This window comes from Adiantum capillus-veneris, chromosome 21, assembly GCF_014529385.1.
Source record: "Adiantum capillus-veneris isolate H3 chromosome 21, ASM1452938v2, whole genome shotgun sequence".
NCBI classification, from domain to species: domain Eukaryota; kingdom Viridiplantae; phylum Streptophyta; class Polypodiopsida; order Polypodiales; family Pteridaceae; genus Adiantum; species Adiantum capillus-veneris.
Window position 1 is genome coordinate 145,248,773 of NC_140951.1, and position 25,579 is coordinate 145,274,351.

General features: G+C 44.2%; 2 protein-coding genes across 2 annotated transcripts; one reads left to right on the forward strand and one right to left on the reverse strand.

Moving 5' to 3' along the window:
• Positions 1-3,987: 3,987 nt before the first annotated feature.
• On the forward strand, positions 3,988-8,431 carry LOC147431901 (uncharacterized). The gene is made up of 11 exons (XM_086494357.1): positions 3,988-4,112; positions 5,270-5,349; positions 5,453-5,520; positions 5,839-5,870; positions 5,951-6,025; positions 6,146-6,178; positions 6,258-6,362; positions 6,434-6,660; positions 7,531-7,622; positions 7,712-7,924; positions 8,012-8,431. Exons 1-11 carry the CDS (start codon positions 3,988-3,990, stop codon positions 8,270-8,272), a joined length of 1,311 nt encoding a protein of 436 aa, XP_086350483.1. The 3' UTR covers positions 8,273-8,431.
• Positions 8,432-11,880: 3,449 nt separating this feature from the next.
• LOC147431902 (uncharacterized) lies at positions 11,881-12,822 on the reverse strand. Its single transcript, XM_086493712.1, has 2 exons — positions 12,193-12,822; positions 11,881-12,027 (listed from the first exon to the last, which is right to left on the reverse strand). Exons 1-2 carry the CDS (start codon positions 12,820-12,822, stop codon positions 11,881-11,883), a joined length of 777 nt encoding a protein of 258 aa, XP_086349838.1.
• Positions 12,823-25,579: the final 12,757 nt, after the last annotated feature.

Below are 25,579 nucleotides of genomic sequence, written 5' to 3' on the forward strand. Positions count from 1 at the left end.
TTTGCATACGTTCTTTTACTTGACCATAATATTTCTCTAATAGATCATTTCGCATAGCATGGTATGAGGGAGGTGAAAACCCTGGTTCAAACTCACCAATTTTCTTCCATGCTCTCTTCCAATGCTCACTGTCCACCATCATCATAGCACTCCCTGAAAAGTAAATTGCTTCAGGAAGAGCGAGTTGTGCATCATCAAGCAGACCGTTACGTAAGCTTTCTTGCAATGAAGTTTGACGCATAGACATCTTTCCCAAGTCAAAATGACGCTTCGATGAGGATGCACTAGGTACATTGCTTTTTGGTTGCACATTGGAGTTTGGAGTGCAAGCCGACGATGCTTTCAGAGTTTGTTGATTGGAACCATGATGTTCTGGCATCCTTGAAACATTAAACGTAGATGTGTAATGTTTCTTTGATTCTTTCTTTTGAATTTCCTCTCTCAGGCGTTTGACAACTGCAGCTGCACTGGGATGGGAACATGTGCGACCAAGTTTGTTAGGTCCACCTAAAAAATGATCTGTTTGTCGAGGTGCCCCGCTTGATTTTGTTGTATGGAATAGCTTACACTCCCAATCTATGAATCAATCACCGATTTTTTTTGCATATTGCCACTCTATCCCAGGTGCCTTTTTCTTTTTGCTATTTTGCATTTGGGTTCTATCACTAGGTCCAACGTCGCCGTCTTCATGGTGCCATCTCTGGCAAGGTGGAGGGAGACTCACTTCTTTCTCGTTCTTTTGATGGGGGCTCTACTGTTGAGACTTGGGCTCTCCTTTGTGAGGGAGAGATTCCCCATCAAACAATAAGCTTTTGAGCCCTTCATATGGATCCTCTTCTTCTCTCACCGTAGAGAGCCCTCTTTTGGAAATCTCACTAGGAGCTTTCCTAGGCACTCCCTCTTCTTGGTGAGGAGTTTGGAGAATCCCACGGGTGCGTAATTGCTATAGCACTTCACCTTGGAGGGATGGATAGCCCATGGCTTGTTGAATCTTAGTAACAAGATAGTTTACAAGCATAGGGGCATCATTAGTAGCTCGATCATTAGCAAAATCAAAGCCATCAACATTTATTTCACTCTCTTTACTATTGTCATCCATACTAACAAATTTTAGGTGTAAATTTTTACTTGTACTTTGGCACTTCAAGCCCTAGTTGCTACTCCTCTTTAATTTCAAAGATAAGCACTCAAGCATCTATACCCATGGCTTGGAATATCATTAATTGCAAGGAATAGATGAGAGGGTTAAATAGAGCCAAGACAGCACCGGTTCCTATCAAGCTTCTAATAGCTCAATAATGGTTAAGCCGTAGGCAACAAGCCCCGTAGGACTCCATTATTAAGACCATAGCTCTCGACAGTGATACCCCGTTAACTGTGTAAAGCAGGCGGGCCTTAAGGGTGAAAAATCCATATTCTACTTATTCTTTTGCAATTAATAATACCAACCATTTGTAGCAATCTTCTTCTTTAGCAAGAAAAGAGAAACCAATAGCTTTGATACCAATGTAACTTTTAATGGTCTAGTAACTTGTGTGTAGCGGAAAATAACTTAACATAGTGAGCATTTCATTAAGAACATGTTCCTAATGAGCATAGAAAGAGTGCTTGGTTGGAGAAATCAACATAAGCATAACACCTAGTTAGTTCAGCATGAAAAATACTTGAAAAAGAGAGAGAAATGGAGCAATTGACAACAATTGAGGACTAGATTTACATGGAGCCGATCCCCCCTCCAAAAGGCATTTGTATTATAGCATCTCCGATCAAGAGAGACTTTGTACAATACAAAACATCGCGTTCCTTGGTAAAACTTGTTGGTGCAATGAAGATGGAAGCTTCATGCACCAAATTATGCTTGAAAACACGTGAATTTCCTCACGGTCTCAGTCCCAAGACCTCACACACCTTCAAAGATGGTGAGAGCTAGCAGGGAATGAGATTAGATGAAGAGGAAGAAGAAGGATCTTACGAGAAAGAAGTATTCTCCTCACGTAATCACTCTTATAGCATAGCATAGCTTAGTGATTATAATGATAGAGGAGATGAGCATGCCATTGAAGCTTGGCTCTTGGTTGGATTTGCATTCCATAGCCAAGAGTTGTTGGTGTAGGCCTCCACTTCTCAATGCTTGGAGAAGGAGATGGAGTTCTTGCTCAACACATGGAATGTGCGAGTGTGTGGAGTTGTGTATGCCTAATGCAAGCCTTCTCTCTCTTCTTGTTCGACCCCTCTTGGGATTTACTCATGCTTTCACCCTATTGGTCCTTGCAAAGCTTAGCCAATAGGATTTAATGAGCAGAATCAAGAGCCTTGTGACAAGTGTCATCCTTTCCCCTTTAGTGAGAGCTCAGATAAGTAGTTTAATTAATCTAAACTCTCATTGGACCTTTTAGTCTTCTGGCCAATAGGAATTAAGCAAGCTTATGGGCTGGTTAATTCTCATTGGACCCCTTGGCAGATTGTCCAATAGTCTTTTAGGGAGCTTAGTTTTCATTGGTTCTGTTATCAAGCATTTCTAAAATGATAAAGCTGAATTTTACTCTTGCTTAATTCTCATTGGTCCACCTCTTTGGCCATCCAATAGGATTCAGGCTTAATTTGGGGGAACTCACCTGAAAGCCTGACATGTGTCCTATTTCCTTTATGTGTATTGGGGACTCTTGTGTAGTGTGTGTGTGTGTGTGTGTGTGTGTGTGTGTTCTCTCTCATCCCCTACAAGAAGGGCTCGCCCCCTCCTTTGTATCCCCTTTGTTGACTTTAGGGATTAACACCTTAGTCACCTAAGGATAGTTCCCATGGCATAGGACCTTAGAATTTTACATTAGCCTTTGGAAGTCTTAATGGAGTTAAACCCTATGGTCTTTTAAAACCCCATTGATGCACATTGCTCTTTAGCAGACCATCCCCATTTGGATCCCTATTTTCCCTCCTTTGGGTCCCTTGCTAAGACCGGTCTGGCAGCCTTACCAATATTCTAGCCTTTGCTTCCCTGGTACCTCTTCATATTAAATTATGAGTTTAACATGAGAAAATCATTTGGGAGAGTTAGATATTAGTTTTTATGACATGTGTTATGAACAATCAAGTGGTAGTAATTAAGAAACAAGTAAAAAAGTGTGATTGTGGGGGTGGAAAGTGGGGACTGGTGGGCCAGGTTGCCATATCTATGGATGGGTGGTCTCAATTGGTCAAGAGAGACTCAGTGCACCAAGAGCCGATAATTCTCAAAATGTTAGTGCCTTTGAAAGCTATGGGGAAAACGGCATTTGAGATTCTCTCTTTTGGAAATTGAGAATTTAGGAACACATAAAATTTTGTACTAGTTTTAAGCTTTCGCTGCAAGACAGGGCTAGGATCCGCTCGGACTCAAGTTACCTTGTGACTAGAGATTGTCCATTGGAAATCAAAATTGTCTTGACTATGTTTTCTTAATTGATTAAGCCTAGTGAGACCTGTTAGGAACCCTTCAGTTGCCGAGTGGATAAATGATAATAGGGAGAGGCTTGCTCAAACTTGTATTGAAAATAAAGGGTGCTAGAAGAGGAATGGTAAAGCTTTGTCATCTATATGGACTGTAGTTTTTGGAAGACAAATTGAAAGCTACCCTTTTTTTCATATTTTTGGCTCTTTGAGGTTCTTGACATAAAAGAACCTTCTCAAACCTTCACTTGATGCAGACGAGTCTCCCACCCTTAAAAGGCCTCTGCTAACTAGTTCTGCTTCACATTCTATCACCTCCTTTTTATCCCCCTCTTCTACACCTGGGTCCTCTGAAGGACGTAATAAAGCTACAAGCTATGTCAAAGGAAGAGGAAAGAATCTCCCTATCAAGAAAATGTTTAACTCTTGATTGAATTGGTCTTTTAGATCAATCGAACTTCTTCGGGGAAGTTGTTTCTGTGCAAAGAAGACTATCTAAAGAAGCGTATTGTTCATTGCCATTTTTCAAATCGGATTTTGGATCATTTTACACCAAAGTCTTTAATGCAAAGTGCTTTTCAACAAGTGTTTGGCACTACCTGCAAGTTAGATGAATTGACTTTTGGTTGGACCTTTGACCCTCCATTGGAGTCTCCTACTCTACAACTTGACGCTTCCCTTTCACCAAGGTACTGCATGAAATTCTATATTGCAACGCCGATGATTCACATACATCAGGGAAGTATAGAAATTGTTCCGCATTCAGTGCCACCTACGGGTGGTAGTTTAGAGCTTCCTGGTCCCCACCTCGGGGTGGGGACCAGGAAGCTCTAAACTGTTTTCAGCTAATACAAAGGGAGCTCATCTCTCCAAATGCAATCACCTATGCTTGCATCTTCAAGGCATGTGGCAATTTCGAAGACGTTGAGATGGACAAAATAACCCACGATGATATTGTTAGTCAGGAGCTTGAGCATCAGGCCAAGTTGAAAGAAGTGGAACAGCATAGAAGCAGTAATGATGGTACATGAAAGTAGAATTGAGCACAATAGTCACCACAAGAGAAAAGTCGCAGAAGAGATGATGATGGAGCTCATAGTAGACATGATCAATTGCACGATGACTGAGAACATTATGATCGCAGAGATGGATACAATGGATATGCTAGTAATGATGACGATGATGGATGCAAAGTAGAAGGGATCAATATAAGAGCTCTTCAAGGGAGAATCAATCATAGGAAATTGAGCCGTTCAATGTTTACATAGGTAGGGTAGCCATGACATGGATCATGGCTACTTTGTGCAGCTTGCAGGCTTTCATGGTCGTGATCAAAACGAAGGGATAAAGGTGGAATAGTCATACAAGGACATAATAGCAATGTACATTTCTAAGATACAAGCAAGCTTCGAGGTTTGTAATCTACCTCTAAACCTCCATGTCTATGTGTTTGCTTGGTCGACACAACTAGTCTACGGGGCAGGACACGGCTTCCGTTCCTTATTATTTATGGGGAGACACAGTGCCGACTCTCTACCATACTTCTGTACGGAACTTCTGTGCGACGCACATTATTTGATATATATTGTTTCTCTTTTGCTTATTGCATGGCACATAAGTTTAACTACTCATGTTGTTTTGTTGTAGCTCAATAATAGTGGAATCCGCAACCAAAGGAGCTAGCTTGGTTGGTTGAGCATTCATCTTTAGTGACTCGGGTCATCGGTTCGAATGCGGTTAGGCGACCCTTGTAGTGCTCAAGGACGTGTTTGTGACACCTCGCATCGGATGAGTGCGGTCTGCTAAAAAAAAAAGCTCATGTCCTGGCAACCTGGTATGGGAATAGCTTTTTCTCAAACGAGAGAGGTTGTGAGCGCCATCTTTCAACAGCAAAGGTCGGAGGAGAGGAAGAAAGGCCATCGCGAGGTCTGATGTCGTGTGTATTGTCTTTCTGAAATTCTTCTTATCGCCATCTGTATTTCCATCATCCGCATTTTCTTGTTCCTATTGTTCATACGTACTATTTCAGGTAGATACTTGAGGCATATACAGAAACTACACCTTGAGAGGAATTGGGCTTCGCTGCTCAAATCTGAGGTAGGACTTCGCTCATTGCCTTGCATGTCCTTGCCGTCATGAGTAGCTTTGTTTGAGACGTCATCAGTTTGACCACATCCTTGGATGCCTTTGCCAATAAGTCCTTGGGCTGCTCGCTTGCCTCTTTACTTGTGCACTTGCCCCACCCGCCACAATGCTATATTCATAGCAAGTAGCAAAAGATTTGAGTAACTCTATGTGTGTGTGTGAGAGAGAGAGAGAGCTTGTTCTCTATGAGCATAGACAGGCATGCAGAGGGAGTCTCTTCTTGATTTAATAAGTATGTTATTCTCAACTCTTTTGTTGTTTTGTTCATAGGTATCCATGGCTGGAATTTCCACTTCAAGCAGGTTCTATTTATTTTCCTTTTGTCTGATTTTAAAATGTATTTGTATATTTGTAGCATTTTGACAAATTGCATGTGCAGCAGCGAGTGCACATATGCTTCTGACCCAGCATTGATCATGAGTGACTCGGAGTCTTTTGCTATACAAGATTGGAAGAGGTGCAATTTGATGCGACTTGAAATTGAGTAACACCTCACGTGTTTTTTTTTCCCGAGAAAAAGATCCTTCAATTATCTTTCCCATTTATTCTAAAGTATGCATTGGCTTATGGTTTTCAGCATCGTCTTAGACACTTGGATTGAGAATCCCAGGTAAATGTTTATTTTTTTCTTTACATTTGCTTAAGAGTTATTTAGATAGGGAACTGCTAATATTCATCTTTTTTTTTAGGGAGCTTGCAAAAAAATTGAGTGTTGTTGATTGGGAAGAAATGTCGGATGAGCATTATGATCGATTTGTGACTGCGTTAGGTTGTGGCGGAATATCCTTCGATTGGTAGGTTTTATGGCAGTAGTTGTATGGATAGTTGAAAATTTTATGCTTTCATAATAGGTGGATGTTTATAGGTTCACTGATGTGAATTGCTATCTCACTTTGAGGCGAAGAGATGGGAGAAGAGCAAAAGATGTCGCTCAGAAGCTTGAAGAGGAAATTAAAGATACAGATCTCGTGTTAGTCATGAAAAGGTGGAGGTCAAGCTCCAACGATGAGTGTGAACCACTTGATGAGGAATTGTGTGGTCTACCTCCATTCTCGAAAGAGAAGGCTGACAAGAACCATCGTGTGGGGAGGAGTAAGCACTCAGTCAACTAATCCCTAGCTTGTCAACCCAAAAGTTAATTTTGTATAAATTTCGAATGTGAGCCCTTAGCTCAAGGATCAATGCAATGACCTAGTCGAGCAGCTAGTTTTCAACCCATGTTCTATAAGACATCGACAAGAACCATCGTGTGGGGAGGAGTAAGCACTCAGTCAACTAATCCCTAGCTTGTCAACCCAAAAGTTAATTTTGTATAAATTTCGAATGTGAGCCCTTAGCTCAAGGATCAATGCAATGACCTAGTCGAGCAGCTAGTTTTCAACCCATGTTCTATAAGACATCGATCTTTAAATCAAGATGATCTATTTCGTTCGGTTTTCTTTTTATGCTTACGTGTCATTCTCTTGTAATGAGCATATTGTTTATAATATATTGGTCCCTTAAGGGCTTGGATGTGAAGCTGTCTAGTCGTTTGCTAATTTCATTATTGAATATTGTGATGACTCATAATTTTGTCTATTACTTGATCTGGTTTGTTGTGAATGTGTTGCTGAGTCGTCAACGTTGAGATTGCCTTGGCGTTTGAATCCATAATTTGATCAAAATTGGTTTGCTCTTTTTGCTGATATAGAATAGATTATTTGGTGGTGCGTCATAAGGGTCGACTCTCAAAGAGTACGTATGTTGGTGTTTAGATTGGTTCTAGACTTATGCAGTGTTACATCAGATTGAAGGTGATTGACCTTTGTTGAATAGCTTGGCAAACAGCTGATATGTAAGAGCTGCAATGTATCTTTCTGTTTCAAACCAGTTGATAACAAGTTCATGTATGAAGCTTTGTGATTCACATATACAGATTCATGTTGTTTGATCTTTTTCACTGGTCGTCAAATTGTCTTGTAGATATTGAGATGGAGTTGGAGCGGAAGAGGGGAAACAATAGCGTAAAGGTGGTGGCTGGAATAGATACTTTTTCACAAGTGATCAAGGTCATGGTCTGCTCCATCTTCCTGTGGGTTCTAAAGTGGCTATTGACACGAGCATACTTATTTATCTGGCTCAATGAGGTGTGGAAGCTTTCAAGACAAAAGCAGAGATTGTGGAAGAGTTCTTTTGCCTGCCAGTGGAATTTGTGGTCGCGCAATCTGTGTTTACAGAGCTGCTCCACGTATTATTGAAGAAGAGCAAGCAAATCTCTGGCTCGGGCTCCGCTGAGGATTGCAAGAATCCTCACCAGTTCCACCTCAAGTCTATCATAAGATTGTATGAGTTTTTGAAGCGCTATGAATTTGCACAGGTGAGAAATGTGGAGATTCTTGCCGGTTCTTATTGAATTCTATCTTCAGCATGTTTTGAATGTTTGAAATGTCATGAATGTGCACAGGTTGAGTGTTCTCGGGGTGCTTACCTCAATCTGTTGAGGTTGACAGCTACGACACAAATTCAGCCTTATGATGCTCGTCTCGTCACGGAGAGTTTAGTGCCAGGGGTGCACGTGTTTGCATGTGAAGACATGGCGCACGGTCAGATTGTCGCCTGTGTGCTAGAGGATGTGCAAAGGAAAGTTATTCTGTGGAATATTCTGGTGCATGATTTGCAAACATATTTGCGTAAAAACAGGGTAGCAAATTTTGGCCAAGGTTAAATGTCACTCTGTATGGAAGCGTACTGGATTGGGTCGTATCAAATCCACAAACTTTCTTTTTGACAAACTCCACCTGTTCTCATACATAAAGTACATTAGGAACTCATTCACATTCCATTCATTTTTGGGGTTGTAACCTTCAACTTTGATAGTGTTGACAAAGACTCTTTGATCTCCATGTCTTGAATAAGTTCTTCTTTCGGTAGGTATTGTGTTGCTAGCCATATGACCCCTCGTTGCCCTTGCTCTTTTGCCTGTGTCTTTTTGTTCTTGCACTTTGGGGTTGTTTAAATAAAAATAGTGCATATTATGAGATCAAAGGACGATTTCACCGTCTCTTTATAGAGGGCTTGTACCACTTTCTTGGATCATGGACTACATTTGTCATGATTGTATGTTACAGTATTACATACACTCCTAGTTGTAGATACGCAAAGTGCCGTGCCAAGGAGAACCCCTACGCTTGGATGGTCATGACCCTTCGCTCAAGAGACGTGCCTCTTCGCCAAAAGCCACACTCCTTCGACGACTAGTCATGTTCCTTCGACCAATGGTTGCGGCTCTTCATCGAATGGATGTGTCCATTCGCCTAAAGACATGTCTATTCACCTAAAGGATGTGTCTCTTCATAAAGGGTCATACCTTTTCATATGTACCTATTCATCTCCTATATAAGGAGCCCTTGTATCACACAATCAAGCAATCAATCAACACAGAGTCTTCTGAGTCTTGTTTCTGAGTTCAGTTCAAGTTTCTTAAGTCTTAATCATGAGTTTAAGTACCTAATTAAGGATTGGTAGGTATTAGAGCAAAATTTTTCCCAGGACCCTACGGTTGTGAGCCTCTCACTCTTGCCGCTACACTCTACCCCTCTCCCGGCGTTGCATGGAAGCAGAAAAAAGGTGGTACACACACACAAACGAGCATGAGGTAACATGAATTTTTATGTTCCAATTACATAAATAACAGAAGACACGCAGATGTGTGTGTGGAGCATGTCACGTATCCGGTGATTTTTTGGGAAAATTTTATGCTAGTGACTCTTCATGTGGCTTTTCGTGGGGATGTGACTCTTTGCATACCCTTTCCATGGATGGTACCTCTCCGAACCCGTGTGCTTGCACCCCTTCACGCGAAAGGGCACTGAACCCGTAGGCAGCCACCCCTTCCCCAGTGATCGCATCCCTTTCCGCTGCTAGGTTGTGCACGTGTGCACCCTTTTCCTAGCGCTGTTGCTGAATTCACCGGCTGAATTACTGAAACGCTGCAATTCTGAAATTCTGGGCTGAAATTTCCATACGCTGACTGTTTTTGCGCTGAAACGCTGGGCTGCCCTTTATTAAACACTTCGCTGGCTGAATTTCACAGTAACGCTGGGCTGAAAACCCCTCACGCTGCAGCCAATCCACCAAGCGGCAGCGCAATTACCAAGCGTCAACACATTACCCAAGCGACAGAAAAAAAAAACACTACGTTGGACCTTTGCGTTGGCAAATTTTTGACGCTGGACAAGTTTTACGCTGGCAGCCAGACATTCTTAGGTTTTTTAACTGAGCGCAAGGCTTTTATTAAAAAAATACCCGGCCAAGCACTCGATTTAAGTGGCCGCCCAAAGACTAAATTTTTTAAAAGCCCATGTGAACTCACTCACTTGATCTTGATCATACGAACTCCCAAATAAACTAACTTTAAAAAAAATCCAGCAGATACCCATGGCAGATGACAATTTCTGGGTGCCCATCCCTTTCCTCTCATACATAGACAAGGTTCCATATGAGAGTTTGCCAGAGAACCCCTTCCTCGAGGTTACTATTATTCCCGACACTCCGACGACGGACACAGAACCCGGGACAGATTCTGAAACCAATTCTCGAGCTGAAGTATATACCAGTTCCCGAGCCAGAATACGTTCGACGAGGTCGAGATCTCCATGTCGACATCCCAGGAAAAAGATGGTCAGCACGCACAGATGCTTGCCCTTCTAAAAGCCCAAATGGAACCTATGCAACAGACTTTCTCAACAAGTCTTGCTTTCATCAACACTTGCTTGGATCAGTTACAGATGCAAACCTTTGAACCGACCAAATTGAAGATTTCGCACCCAAAATTTTCTCACCCAAAGCATGGTATCCCAGAGACAAACAGACACAAAGCATCTTCATGCGAGCAGCCAAAGTCTCAGCATGAATATTCTTGGAAATGCTATAGTTCTAAGTAACCAACTTCTTATCGGAATCATCAGCAACAAAAGCAGCAATATGAAGCTTCCAAAGGATCATCAACGATATCAAGGTGGACTTACTTAGTGGCACATATATCCGACCCTATTCGAGTACTCGGTCGTGAATGCTGCGACGCTGGACAAGTTCCCCCTCGCGAGCCATGCCCTACATTTAAGTCTTTCTTATCTGATAGTGGTAAAGTTGAAGATTTATTGATCCTTTCCTTGTGCAAGAGGATCCTTCAGAGGTCTAAGAGGCAAAAACTTCCTCAACCTCCCCCTTGTCAATTGAAAGCCTTTATACCCGCTGAGAAAGTTGAAGATTCAAAAGGTTCTGGTTCTTGTGTGACAACGGACAAGCACAGGACCCCTTCTATGGCCGTGATAAAGGCAGAGAAAGTCGCCTCATCACCGTCCTTGCAAACTAAAGTCTTTGTCTCTCTACACATACCAAATGCAGTGGTGAATGATAATTCTTCAGAGTTAAAGACTCCATTCCTTGCCTTCAATAATGCAAAGGATAAATCAGAAGTAGACTCTTGCAGCATGACTGCAGTCGCTGCAATTGAATCTTTGGACACAAGTTGCTCCACGGAAAAACCGTTACAGTTAAATACTACTCTGTCTCAGTCTACGACATCCCTTCGGGAGGATTTTATTGTTCCAGATAAACCAATGGAATACCTTACAATTTTTGAACCAGTGGTCGTCACTCAACAGAAAACTCAAGTCAGTTTACCAATAATTTCACTAGAAGCAGATACAGACTCAATCTTTTATTGGACAAAGCTCGAAGTTAGATTTTTGAAGCTGATGAGTATACGCGCGACTTAGACCCGGCTTTTGCCAAAGTCCGCGAGGCTTTGGAGAAATCTCAAGAAAGACAGAAGAAGATAGCGGATCGCCATCGTCGCGATTTGAAATTGAAGGAGTATGATTGGGTGCTCTTCAAAGTTACTTGGAACGGGAACGGGGGCCTCCGGAACGTTTCCGGAACGGGGGCCCCCCGAAAAAGCGGAACGGGAACGGGGGCCGGAACGGTAAACTCGAATTATGCTTAAATTAGGGTGGATTCAACCTATATGTTAGTAGAGAGCCACACACACTCATTACTCCAAGTAGAATCCTATTTAGGCATGCTTTGCAATGATGCTTAAGTCTTAAGGTGCGGTCATGACTCATGACACGAATCCACCATTCACATGACACAGAAGCATCTTGATTCTTCATAGAAAGGACATTAACTTAACTTAAAATTAAAAGAGTCCAGACTCCACACAAAAGCTTGGAGCAAAACAATGATACTAGATAGATCATGACGATGGCTTACAAGGCCAGCCAAGGCGCTACAAAAAGATATAAGGAGCAATCAGTCATGACTCATGAGTCATGCTTGAGAAGAGCCTCCTGCCTCCCAATCTTTAGTGGTGTCCTGGATCTCATGAATATCATCCCAATCCTCCTGCATAGGCTCATCCTCAAGTGTAGATGCTGCCGCCTCTCCAAGCACCTCTGCCTCTGCCTCCATCTCCCGCTGTAGAAAAGGGTCTGTCACTTTAGATGCTGACTTGCAAAGCATTCGTAAGTTTGCACTGACAAAAACAAGGTCATTTGCTTTCTCCACTCCAAGTCGGTTCCTCTTTCTAGATGCAATGTGGCTGTAAACACTCCACAATTGCTCCAAGCAAGAGGAGCTAACCGCTTGGCTGAGAATGCGGATAGCAAGTCGCTGAAGATCGGGACCATCTGAACCATTTTCTTGCCACCACAAGACCGAGGAAATCTTGGTGCGATCAATTTGGGCATCGGCAGTCCCAAATGATCCTCGCATATCCCTGTAAAATGCAAGTTGATCCTTGATTTTGCATTGCATGTCTCTATCAGGGTGAAGCCTCTTCAAAATAGTGTTCCAATGTGTATTTACCTCTGAATCATGCTCCTGTCCTGCACCTTGGAACTCTGGATCCAACACAAAATCTGCACCATGAAGAGGTGAACTATAGGAGTTCCACCTGCTGCTGCATAGGTCTTTGATTTCTTCAAGCCTATCTGGGTCCTTCTCAAGATCTCCAAGCGCCTCCACCATGCGATCCATTGCTTCATAAACCTTGCCAACACAAGGTTGCATACCATCTATCACTCTAAGCAAGTGAATCACTGGTTTTACCATTTTGTCAAGAGTCTTGAGAGACTCCCAGAACTTTGGATCCTCTACCTTCTCTGTACAAATGATCCCTGCTGATGTACGTGCATGGGAAGTCTCAGCAAACTCTGTATTGATGAAGAGCTGCCGCACTGCACTCTGACACTCCACAAATCGGCCTACCATAAGAAAGTTGTAGGCAAAGCGGGTCTCACAATACTTGAGAACTTTCCCCCCCAACCGCTTCAAGAACTCTGCTCAAAGGACGTTGTGGTTGTTGACAAAAGAAACCACTTTGGCTGTAGAGGCAAAGAGAGGCTCTATCCAAGGTAGTTTTCCGAAATCCTTCAGGAGGTTGTTAAGGCAATGCGCCATACAAAAGGACACAGTGATGTGGGGGTATGTGCCTTCTAAAATAGCCCCGGCTGCCCTGTTCGATGCCTCCCCATCAATGACTAGTCCTATCATAAGTTCGGACCCAATGGTATCTATGGCGTAGGCCCACTCTCCTGCAAGGACATCGACTGATTTTCCTGTTTCTGTAGCATCATGGGAGTGGGAAAAATATATTTCCCCTTTGGAATAGGCAACAATGCCATGAATGGATCTCCTCCTGGTGTCGCTCCATCCATCCGCAATGAGGGTCACTCCATACTTGGTCCATTGCCTCTTCATGTTAAGGGTTGCCGTCTCCACAACGGCCTTCTCTCTATCGAGTAGAGTAGTGCGGAGGGCCTCGGAAGAGGGTGGCACATATCGTGCCCCATACTCTCCTATCCTTGTGCACATAGTCTTGAAGTACTCCGACCTACACATAAGAGGTAACACATAGGTATTAGGATTCAAAGTTAAATTAATAAATTGGTCAATATATCTAAATCCAAAAATGGAGGAATGTCTTACCGAGCCTTTATGAAGGGAATGTGGTCATGATAGAAGAAGCGTGCAACACTTGCATCCACATCCTCCTTCCTTTTCGGATCCCAAGTGGCATGTAGAGTGCGTTGGTGCAGCTTGGGAGTGGAGACGGGCGTAGTATTAGGGGTTGAGAATGGTGATCGAAATGATGTCGCCCCCGTCTCCGCCGTCGCCGCATTACTATTACCACCGATGGATGAAGAAGGTGTAGAAGAGGGAAAGAGAAAATCGTTGGGGTCGATTGCGGGCCGCTTCGGCTTGGCCGCATCCTTCTCTTCCTTGTTGGCTTTGATGGCGGCATCCTTGGCTTGAAAGACCTTCAACAAATGCTCGTTGACCTCCTTGCATATTGCCACTTGTTGTCCCTCTAGCTTAAGGAGGTGAGCGCGGACTTTGGTTGTGCCGGATTGCCTCTCGAAGCCGCATAGTTTGCACTTCCATGCACGGGCACCACCGGACTTTCCCAACACTCAGGAATGCACTTCGTCCCACCATGATACTTCCTCCTTCTTCTTCTTCGCACCCAAGGGCACACGTTCACTTGATGCGGAAGCTTGCGCCATGTGAGACTCGAGAGAGGGAGGGAGCTTGAGAGAGAAAGGGAGAGGGACTCGGGAGAGATAGGGAGAGGGAGAGGGAGAGATGGAGTGATAGGGAGAGAGAGATGAGGGAGATATGTATTATGGAGAGATGGCGAGCCGTGAGAGAGAGAGAGGAAAAGGGAGAGATGGAGAGAGGGAGAGTGAGCTTTCACTTGAGCCTTGAGGCTTAAAGCCTTGAGGCCCAAGGGAGAAGTAGAGAGAGCTTGAAGCCTTGAAGGTTGAGCCTTGAGGCTTGAGGAACTTGGAAGAGGCTAGAGCCGACGTAGAGAGCTTGAGCCTTGAGGGAAGGATGAGGCTATGAGCTCTCAACCTTGCCCTTGAGGCATTATATAGGAGTTAGAGTCTACCCCTCCCTCAAACGTTCAAAAGCAGTCCCTAAACACCCCCTGTTTTTTTTTAAAAACGGTCATTTTTTTCAAAATTTGAAATCTGCCGTTCCCGTTCCGTTCCGCTCACGCGTTCCAGTTCCGGTTCGTCCGTTCCCTGCCCGTTCCGCCCAGCCGTTCCGGTTACACCCAGGAACAGAACGCCGTTCCGTTGCCGTTTCCGTTTCGGGGACCCAAGTTGGCCGGGAACGTGTTCCGGGAACGGGAGGGGTCCGTTCCACCCGTTCCCTGTTACTCTGGTGCTCTTACGTTTTGAGAAGACATGCTTGAGAAAGAAAAAGGGAAAGGAGAGGCTTTTTCCAAAGCTTAGTATGCGATACTACGGACCTTTCCAGATCTCCGAAAAGATCAACGATGTCTCCTTCCGACTGAAAGTGCCTGACACTTGGAGGATTCACAATGCATTTCATGTGAGTCTCTTGAAACCTTTTAAAGGTGACGTGCCTGAAGATGGGGAGCCTGATGAGCAACTCGAAGTGGAAGAGAACGAGGAGATCCTTGTTCATGAACAGATTTTGGGCACATAAGGACAGAAAGAATAAGGGTAAAGTCAGAAGGGGGTTCTTGGTTAAATTCAAGAACTATCCTGCATTGGATGCGAAGTGGATGGAGGAGGAGGACCTAGCAGATACTCCTCAGATTTTGAACCTTTACCTTGAAGCTTTTGGTTTAGCATAGTCTACTCCAAATGGAACCCAGAATTCAGCTTGGTCGGAGATTTGGTGCACTGGGTTTGCACAAGAGGGGAGTTACTCTGCTCCTTTGTCAACAGATGCCTTGAATTTTAGAATACTAGAGTCACTGATGTCTCTTTGAGCTTCAGGGATACTGAGAGCTGACAGTATTCTGCTATATGACTTTATGAAATGGAATTCCCGAATATGAAACTTATTTTGTTCTTGACTTGTTTTAAGTGGAGGAACTGATAGACGAAATGATTGCAGCATTTTGGTTTGAATGATCTCGATAGACATGGTTGCAATAGGGGTTAGTCAATCGGGCGTCTATGAGGTCCTGAGTGGATCTAGATGCGTTTGCTAGATAAATCATGGTCTAAGATCCGAATGAATGTTGAATGTGATTTGTCATGTGATGTCCTTTGATGTCGTGTGATATGACTGTCGATTGATACATGTGGTAGATGTGCGTTCCTAGTGTGTCGGTACTAACAGTTAGTGTCTGCTAAGGCAGTTTATGGCTTCTGTCTGTTTTGCAGGTGTAATCGAGGGCGATTACAATGCTTTCAAGAGAGGGGTATGTCGCAAACGGGATTGCATAGCAATATAGAATATACTCGGATAAATAGGATTTATCACTTAATTACTGAAGCCAGAGGATAAAGAGAGAAATAGATAGAGAGAGAGATAGAGAGTGAGAAGATTGACGCAGTAGCGGGGACCAGAAGATGGGATGGTCCCCCGCGTAATAATATCTTAATTATTGAGGAGAAGTTTATACAAGCACTTGAACCGAACGTATTACCATGTTCGTTCTAGAATAAGACTTGATGGTTCGCCGAAGCCTCGGCTTCCTATTCCTAGGGCAAAACCCTATTCCAAGGAACTTCCGTTCCTTATTTCAAATCCTCGAGAATCAAGGTTCTCGCCTCTGGATTTCACCTCCAGACTCAGGGCATGGCATCCTTGCAACTCTTTTCTAACTCTGTTTCCAGAGTCCTCTTCCTGCAAAATAACTCCGCTTTCGTGGACACGAAGTCCTTCCCGTGGGAATTTCAACTTCCGGATCACATCTCGAGAGTCTACCTCTCTTCGATCCGTGGATCTGCTTCCCAATCTTGGGTACGAAACCCTTGGGCTGATTTGGCTCTAGTTTCTTAGAGCGCTTTCTCCTGCAGAGGCTCGTGCCTTCCTTTGCTCCTACTCCCTCACTAAGAGGAAGTACACTTGCAAACAAATACTTAGAGATCATAGCATGAAAATCGTTACCTTCAAAGTCTCGATGCTCGAAACGCAACTCGGTTCTCAAAAAGCAATTCCCCGGAAGAGATCTCTACATAGAATATCCTCTCTTCCAATCCTACACACAAAAGAGGTGTGTTCTCGGGTTCCTTCTCGTAAATCAGCCCCGTCTACGACGTTTATGGGCTGAAAATAGAGAAAAACAGTAACTTGTTGCGATGGAAACACGCTCCATAGGCACTTCTTCGCGAGGGAACTCGCGCACTGGGTCTTGGCGACATCTAGTACACTTGGGGCAGCCATGGGCATCACCGGCAACGTCTTGTTTGCGGCTAAACTCTGCAGTAGCATCTTCTTCTTGCAAAAACTGATCTTCCCTCTGATAGAGGGAGTGTGATGCTTTTATAGCTCCCTGGCCACAACAAAGATAGCAGAGCATTGGCTGCTCGCGTAGAGATCGTGGCCGTTTTTCGTTGTGTGTGTGTGTGTGTGTGTGTTTCCCTTTTGCGTTGTTCTGCCATAAAAAAAGAGAAAAATCGTTGTCTACTTTTTATTGCTTTATTTAACCATAGGCTGCCCACTTATTAAGTAGGCGGCCGGTCATCTTTAAAAATGGTTTGAATCTGCCAAAAACTCAATAAAACCTTATAAGTTAAAAACGATGCTTTGACAACACTTCCCAGGCGTCCCTGGATGCAATCACATGCACAGTTGCAATGTAGACATAGACTTCCTCGCGGGAAAGCATCTGCTTCCCTGAAAAGCAATCCCGCTTTCTCAGAAAGCATCTGTTTTTCCTCGAAGTTTTTTCTGAACCCATCTTCATTCAAGTGCTTGCTTTTCCTTGTGCACAATTCTAACAAAGTTCGGAGTTCCTCTTGACTATGGATATCCCCTTTCCGATGCACCCGTCACCCACCTTGTGACGCATCACGAATACCCATCACCTAGTCCTTTCCTACCGAACTTACGGTACAATCTCCTTCGCGATGCTCTATTTCACCCATCCTATGACGCATCAGAGATGTCCGTTCCCGGATGGTTGGATGCTTCTTTCCGATGCTCCCTGTCACCCATCCTATGTGACGCATTAGAAGTACCCGTTCCTGGTGGCTTTACAGATATTCCCTTTCACAATGCTCTCGTCATTACTCTGAATGACGCACTAGGAATACTCTGTACTCGGATGTCTCTAGTGAGAAAAACCCTCACTTAAAATTCCAATAATTCATTTAGAATTATTTTTTTGTCAGATAAAGCCAATGTAGCAACAGGGTATGTCACAAACTGGTGACATGGCAACTCCCTAAGTTCTCCAACTTATGGCCAAGTGACGAGGGAACCTCGGGGACACAAGGAAAAAAAAAAAAGCAACTGTTGACATTGTTGGCGTACGGATTCCCGCATATCATGCTAGTTGTACGGATCTCCGCAAAACGCGCTGACTGACGTACAAACTTGTCAGAAATTGTGCTGACAGCTTTTGGTCATTGCTTTATTCCACGCAATTTGAGAAAGAGAGAGAACTCTTTTGGTTTTTGGCTATGCACGAAGATGAGAGAGAGAGAGAGAGAAAGAGTTCTCTTGCTTTATTTCTCAAAGCTTCTAACTTTGAATGCTTTTGGGAACAGCTTTTGCGCTCTGCTTTTAGCATCCATTGTAATCTTTAAATAAGCAGGTAGGCTTCTCACAACTCAGAGTATCTTGACGCAGAGTCTGAGTGTGAGCGCCTGCTTGCACTCTTGTACTTTGAACACGGATTAATACAAAAAGAAATACCGAAAGGGGCGCCAGTCTTTTGGGCCAATATCTCTAGGCACGGAAGTCCGCCGGGCCAGTGTCGAATCAATTGTGAACTGTGAATTGTTTTGAAGTGATTATTTGTGTTGTCGCGGTAGATTCTCGACTTGGAGTGTCCAAGTCTGCTACACACTAAGGGTTGTTCAACACATTTCCTACTTTAGACCTGTTTTGGTCACATATTCTGTAACAGACTTGGACACTCCAAGTCAAGAATCAACCGCGACAGCACCAAATAACCACTTCAAAACAATTCACAGATCACAATAGATTTGCACTGGCCTGGCGGAGTTTCGTGCCTAGAGATATTGGCCCCAAAGACTGGCGCCCCTTTCGGTATTTCTTTTTATATTAATCAATCATCAAAGTACAAGAGAGCGGTTAGGGTTTCACTCTCAGACTCTGCGTCCAGATGCTCTGAGAAGTGAGGCCCTCACCACTAATTTAAAGGTTACAAGGGATGCCCAAAAGCAAAGCCCCAAAAGCTTCAAAGAAAAAGCAGATTCTCTCTCTCTCTCTCAATGAGAGTCAGTCAAAAAGCAAGTTCTCTTTTTCTCTTTCTTTCTCCCAAATCAAAGCAAAAAGCTGAGATTTGCGTCGCTCAAAATTTCCCAAAAAAAAAATAAATTTTTTTAGGAACACACATCTAGCACATGTACAAAATCGACAGTCGCATCACACGACATCACAGGACATCACCAGACATCACATGACATTCAACATTCATTCGGATCTTAGACCATGATTTATCGGCAATGTAGCTAGCAATCACATCTAGGTCCAATCGGGACCTCATCGATGTCCGATTGACTAACCCCTATTGCAACCATGTCTATTCGAGATCAAGTAGACCAAAATGCTGCAGTCATTTCGTCTATCAGTTCCTGCACTCACAAGAAGTCAAGAACAAATCAGTATCATAATCAGGAATTCCATTTCATAAAGTCATCCAGTAGAATACTGTCAGCTCTCAGTATCCCTGAAGCTCAAAGAGACATCAGTGACTTCAGTATCAAAATCGAGGCATCTGTTGACAAGGGAGCGGAGTGACTCCCCTCTTGTGCATCCCACTGCACCAGATCTCCGGCCAAGCTGAATTCTAGGTTCCGTTTGGAGTAGACTATGCTAAACCAAAACATCGAGGTAAAGTTTCACAATCCGAGGAGTATCTGCTAGGTCCTCCTCCTCCATCCACTTCGCATCAAATGCAGGAAAGTTCTTGAACTTAACCAAGAACCCGCCTTCGGACTTTACCTTTCTTCGTATCATTATGTGCCAAAATCTGTTCAGGAACAAGGATCTCCTCGTTTTCTTCCACTTTGGGTTGCTCATCAGGCTCCCCATCATCAGGCACATCACTCTTAATAGGTTTCAAGAGACTCACATGCAATGCATTGTGAATCCTCCAAGTATCTGGCAGTTTCAATCGGAAGGAGACATCATTTATCTTGTCAGTAATCTGGAAAGGTCCGTAGTATCACATACTAAGCTTTGGAAAAAGCCTCTCCTTTCCCTTTTTCTTTCTTAGGCGTGCCTTCTCAAAAGTAAGAGCACCCAATCATCCTCCTTCAGTTTCCAGTCGCGACGATGGCGATCCGCTGCCTTTTTCTGTCGTTCTTGAGACTCCTGCAAAGTTTCGCGAACCTTGGCAAAAGCCGTATCCAAGTCTCGCGAATATTCATCGGCTTCAAATATCTAATCTTTCGTGCTCAGGAAGGATTGAACCTTCGCAGCAGTTTCAACAATCTCTCATGGCGTCTTCCCCGTCGAAGAGTGTATCGTGTTACTATAGGCAAATTCCACCAAAGGTAAGTTCTTTTCCCATTGAGTCTTCTGATCCGAGATACAAGACTTCAATAAATCTAAAATCATTGAATTGGCAATCTCAAATTGCCTGTCAGTCTGCAAGTGGAACGATGACGAGAACTGCAACTGCGTGCCAATGTTCTCCCAAATTGCCTTCCAAAACCAACTCATAAATTTGGGGTCTCTGTCGGAGAGAATCGTCTCAGACGTGCCATGTAATCGGAAAATCATCGTGATCATTCTGTATTCTCGGGAGATCAAAAAAATGAAATCCATTTCAATATTTTCCAAGGGGCGGGTGGGTATGGGTAAAGGCTGTAACAATCCCTGTGCTTTATGCCTGTCAAACTTGACCTTCTGGCATACCAAGCAACTGCGCACAAACTCTTCCACATCCTTCTTGAGTCACGGCCAAAAGAAGTATCTCTCTACCCCTTTCATGGTGGTAGCAATGCCGCGGTGACCCGTAAAAGGTGGACAGTGGCAATTAGTCATAACCTTTTCCCTCAACGGCTGTGTAACGCACAACATAGTCTTTTTCATCAAGTAGCCTTCCCGAAGGGAGTATCCAGCTACTGTCTCCCCATCCCGTATCCGTGTGAAAATATCTGCAAAATTTGTATCTGTGGCACACTGATCGACCATATCCTCGAAGCTCCTATGATGTATCGCGGAAATAGCCAGAACCAACGGTTTCCGAGACAAAGCATCTGCCACCACATTCTTCTGTCCCTGCACATGGACAATCTGGAAGTGGAACTGTGACAAGATGTTCACCCACCGCATCTGCTTTTCCGAAAGCTGCTTCTGTGACAAGAAGTAGCGCAAACTCTGATGGTTTGTAAAGACAGTAAAATCCGCTCCGAGTAGGTAATGCCGCCACTGAGTAAGAGCATGGATAACCGCCAAAAGCTCTTTCCCATAGATCTGTGCTGTCATCTCCGGCCTAGAGAACAAACGGCTCTCGTAAGCTATGACATGGCCTTCTTGCATCAAGACCGCACCCAGACTACGACCACAAGCATAACAATATACTTCAAATGACTTCTGCAAGTCCGGCAAAGTCAAATCTGGTCCCGTAGTCAATTTCTCTTTCAATGTCCGAAAGGCAGTCACCTCTGTGGGTCCCCACGGAAAAGGTACTCCTTTCTGTGTCAAGGTATGCAAAGGGGAAGCAACCTCTGCAAACTTTCGTATGAACCGCCTGTAGTACGAACACAGTCCCAAGAAGCTTCTAACTTCATGGACATTCCTCAAATCGGGCCAATCACGGATAGTCTCTATCTTGGCCGGGTTCATTTGCACTCCTGCTGCTGACACAATGTGTCCCAAAAAGTGTATCCATGGTAGGAAAAATTCACTTTTCTTTGCATTAATCACTAGCGTGTGATCTCGTAATGCCTAAAAGACTTGAAGCAAATGATCTCTGTGTTCTGCCTCATTCTTGGAGAAAACAATGATGTCGTCAAAGAAAGTGCCAACAAATAGCCTGTACTCTCGAAAAGTCCTGTCCATCATCTGGTTAAATGTCGCAGGAGCATTGGTTAAGCCAAAAGGCATCACCAAAAACTCAAATAACCCAAAAGTCGTCCGAAAAGCAGTCTTGTAGACATCTCCTGGCGCTATCCTGATCTGATGATATCCACTCTTCAAGTCAATCCTACTGAAGCACGAGGATCCCTGTAACTTGTCGAGTATATCATCGATCCTAGGAATCAGAAATCTATTCTTGATGGTGATTTCGTTGAGAGTGCTATAATCGATGCACATTCTCCAAGATCCGCCTTTCTTCAAAACCAACAACACTGGAGAGCAATACGGTGAAGTACTAGGTTGGACAAGACCCTTTTCCAAGAGGTCTTTCATTGGGTTCATAATCTTTTCATTCTGTACTCGGCTCACACAGTAAGGTGGCCGATTCGGTGGCGTGCTTCTAGGTATCAGATCAATGGTTTGATCTTCAGGCCCTCTTTATCCATCGTTCAGTTCTCTTCCAAAAGAATGAGTAAGAAACTGAAGCTCATCAAGTACAATCTCTAAGCCCTTCATTTATCAAAGTCGCTTTCTCGGCCCGGTAGTCAACCACGGCGTAGTTCTTGTGGTACCAAGGGATCCCGAGTAGAACGTCACTCGCGTGCCCTGAACACCCCTGTCATTGCAAACGAAGTTTGCCAATGCTCGGTATAATGGAAACATCCCATCCGGGTGTCAGTCGAACTACCTCCGCCTGTGGCGTCAGTCTGTCGGGCGTAGTTCCAAATCGAACCGCCAATTCCAAGTGAAAAGAAGTTGGCCTTGGCTCCTTCAAAAGAGCTTCCTGATCCTTCACTTTGCCCCAAAAAAAAGCGGCAAAGTTTGTACTTTCATTCATTTGATTCGGTGCAAGTCCCACGCCATGTGGTACCACTTCTGCTTTTCTATCTGCCTTTTCTGCCACATTCCTCAGCTGCTCTCAAACTCTTAGGCTTGTCGTCGTCTTTATCATTCTGTTCTTTCTGTGCCTTTTTTAGGGCACTTCGCGGAGATATGTCCATGTTCCCCGCATCCAAAGCACTTCCCCTCTCTGATGAAGCGAGCTCTCTCCTCAGGAGTAAGCTTGGGTTGTGCATCCTTTTTCTCTGGGTTGCTCTTTTTCTTTCTACCGTCATTCCCAAAAGTCTGTTTGGCTCGTTGTGTCATGGCCTTATCTGTGGGGTAGGTCAAACTGCCAGAGTGAATGGCAAAGCCCCGCTTCGCATGACTCATCAACTCTTGAATAGAAGCTGACTTCTGTTCCAAGCAGTGATCTCGGTAGACCCAAGGTAAACCGCTCAATCTGTTCTCTGAACGAGATCTTCTTGAATGAAGAGGCGGGTAGAAAAGAGCTCCAGAATATTTCACAATAAGAATTCATTGTATCGCTCTTGGTCATCCGGAGATGGTTCCAAGCAGCTCGTATATCTCGCTCAAACTCTTGAGTCAACCAAGAAGAAATAAAAAGCCTCTTGAATTTCAGCCATGTAACTGGCACAGTCTTGCTTAATAGAAGCGTGGACCACCAAGTACGAGCATTCCCCTTAAAGTAAGAGGCAGCTCTCCGAATCTTGGAGTGCTCTGAATAGCGTCCTCCCGCGAAAGCGATGTCAAACTGCTGTATAAAAGACAAAGCCTTCGAAGCATCTGAGTATCCTGAAAAGTATCAAACTTGATCGAGTGGCCACCTTCCTTAAACTCTCGGACTTTCTTGCTTTTATCTTTGAGAAAGTCATACTGGTTGGCTTTGTAAAAATTCTTCTTGTTCGCATAAAACTTTCCGTCATCGGAATCTGAGCTGTCTGTAGACGAGTCCTCAGTAGAACTATCAGTCTCTGGGCGAGATTTAGCCTTCTTTGCCTTTCTCTTGCCCTTTCCAAAGCGTTGCTTCTTGCTTCGCTTTTTACCTTTTCTGTCTTCTTCGCTCGAATCTGAGGAGCTAGAAGAACTGTCAGAAGAAGAAGAAGAAGAACTGGGTAGGTCTTCAAACTTGACGCGCTTCTTCAATTTCTTTGCCTTGTCAAATGTCGACCGACGACCCAAATATCCCGGGAAGTCAGTGCCTTTCTTTTGCTTTTTGCCATGCTTTTTGTCTTTCTTTTGCACGTCGAAAAGTTGAGCAATCCGTGCATCAACCACGTTCTCCAGTTCCTTCTTTGTATATTTCTTGGAGGCAAAAGGTTTCTTGAGAGCGGGTTTCGGGAGTGGTGTTGTGGTTCTCTGCCACTCCATCTGTACCTCTTCCAAAGAGGTCTGGTTCATATATTTTGCCATCTTCGGGTCCTTGGCAAAATTGAGCATCATCTGTGTTGCATCGCCGATCAACTCGCGACACTTCATCTCTCGCCGCTCCGCCTAAGTAGGCCAAGGCGGGCCATACTCTCTGTCGGAATCTTCCTTGTGATCCCTGCCCGCATCTCCAAATGCAGAGGGAGTCGACTGATCATTGCCTGAAGCCATAGGTGCCGCCGGAAAAAAAAATATCGGGGATCGGATTTCCCGTAGAAGAGAAATCGGCCGTGCTCTGATACCACTGTAACAGACTTGGACACTCCAAGTCAAGAATCAACCGCGACAGCACCAAATAACCACTTCAAAACAATTCACAGATCACAATAGATTTGCACTGGCCCGACGGAGTTCCGTGCCTAGAGATATTGGCCCCAAAGACTGGCGCCCCTTTTGGTATTTCTTTTTATATTAATCAATCATCAAAGTACAAGAGAGCGGTTAGGGTTTCACTCTCAGACTCTGCGTCCAGATGCTCTGAGAAGTGAGGCCCTCACCACTAATTTAAAGGTTACAAGGGATGCCCAAAAGCAGAGCCCCAAAAGCTTCAAAGCAAAAGCAGATTCTCTCTCTCTCTCAATGAGATTCAGTAAAAAAGCAAGTTCTCTTTTTCTCTTTCTTTCTCCCAAATCAAAGCGAAAAGCTGAGATTTGCGTCTTTTTAAAAATATATATATATATATTCCGCCTCCGCGATTTCCGGAAATTAGGGTTTGCAGGAATTTTCGGGTTTCTGGCAGAAATTAGGGTTTCTGCTATCCGCCACGTCATCACTTTGTGACATATTCCCCCATTTATATTGGAGGGTCATATTTTTAAGTCATTGGGCTATATTGAGGATTATTTTTGTCACGAGTTTGTGGAAACTTTACTTGTTGATTTCTTTTTGGGGGAATTTTATTTGACTTGTTTTAAAGCACCCCTCTGGAAATGCCAATGCCCGAGTTGCATGGTGTGAGGCGGACAGTGACAGTCTAGGCCGAACGGCCAATGAGCACTGAAGTTGGGCAAATGGACTAAGGTTAGCCACGGTGGGGCTATGAGTGTAAATCACCTGATAGCTGGCCGACATTGCCTTTTCCGATGTCGTTCCAGTGGTGATTGATGGTCATACGACCAGTGTGAGTGCCGTGGAAGCATCTCCTAAATTTTAGGAAACCTGCTATTTTGGACCTGAAAATGTGTTCGCGTCATTAGCTTTGGAATGACAAGGGAAACATTTTATTACTCTACTGCCAAGTCAACTGACGCACCAGTTGAGATATTTTTAGCCAAGTTGGCCAAAGTCGGAAACTGGGCGAGGTGTCACTCTGTGAGCACTTCTACCACTCGGGGCGAGGCTACAAGAGAAAGGGGGTGCCATTTTCAACTGTAGGTGGATTGCAACAGGTCTCAAGAGCTATGGAGTGCTTGCTTACCCTCTTATGTACAATGCGGTGCCAGGAGTGATGCCCTGCACGCTACGCACTGCCCTCTCTCTCCCCTACGAGCAGTTATGTTATGCCCCACTAGTGGGCTTCTCATTTGACCAATGTACAATTGTGTGGGTTCATGCGCAATTGCCGATGCAAGAGCCTCTTGCACAGGTACTGGATTAGCTAGTGGTTAATCCTCCGCAGGTACAGGTGAATTCGGAGAGGTTTCACGTGAGAAATCTCGTCCGATTCATAGGGCAAGTAGCCCTACAGGTACGGGAGCTCGAGGACTTGCTA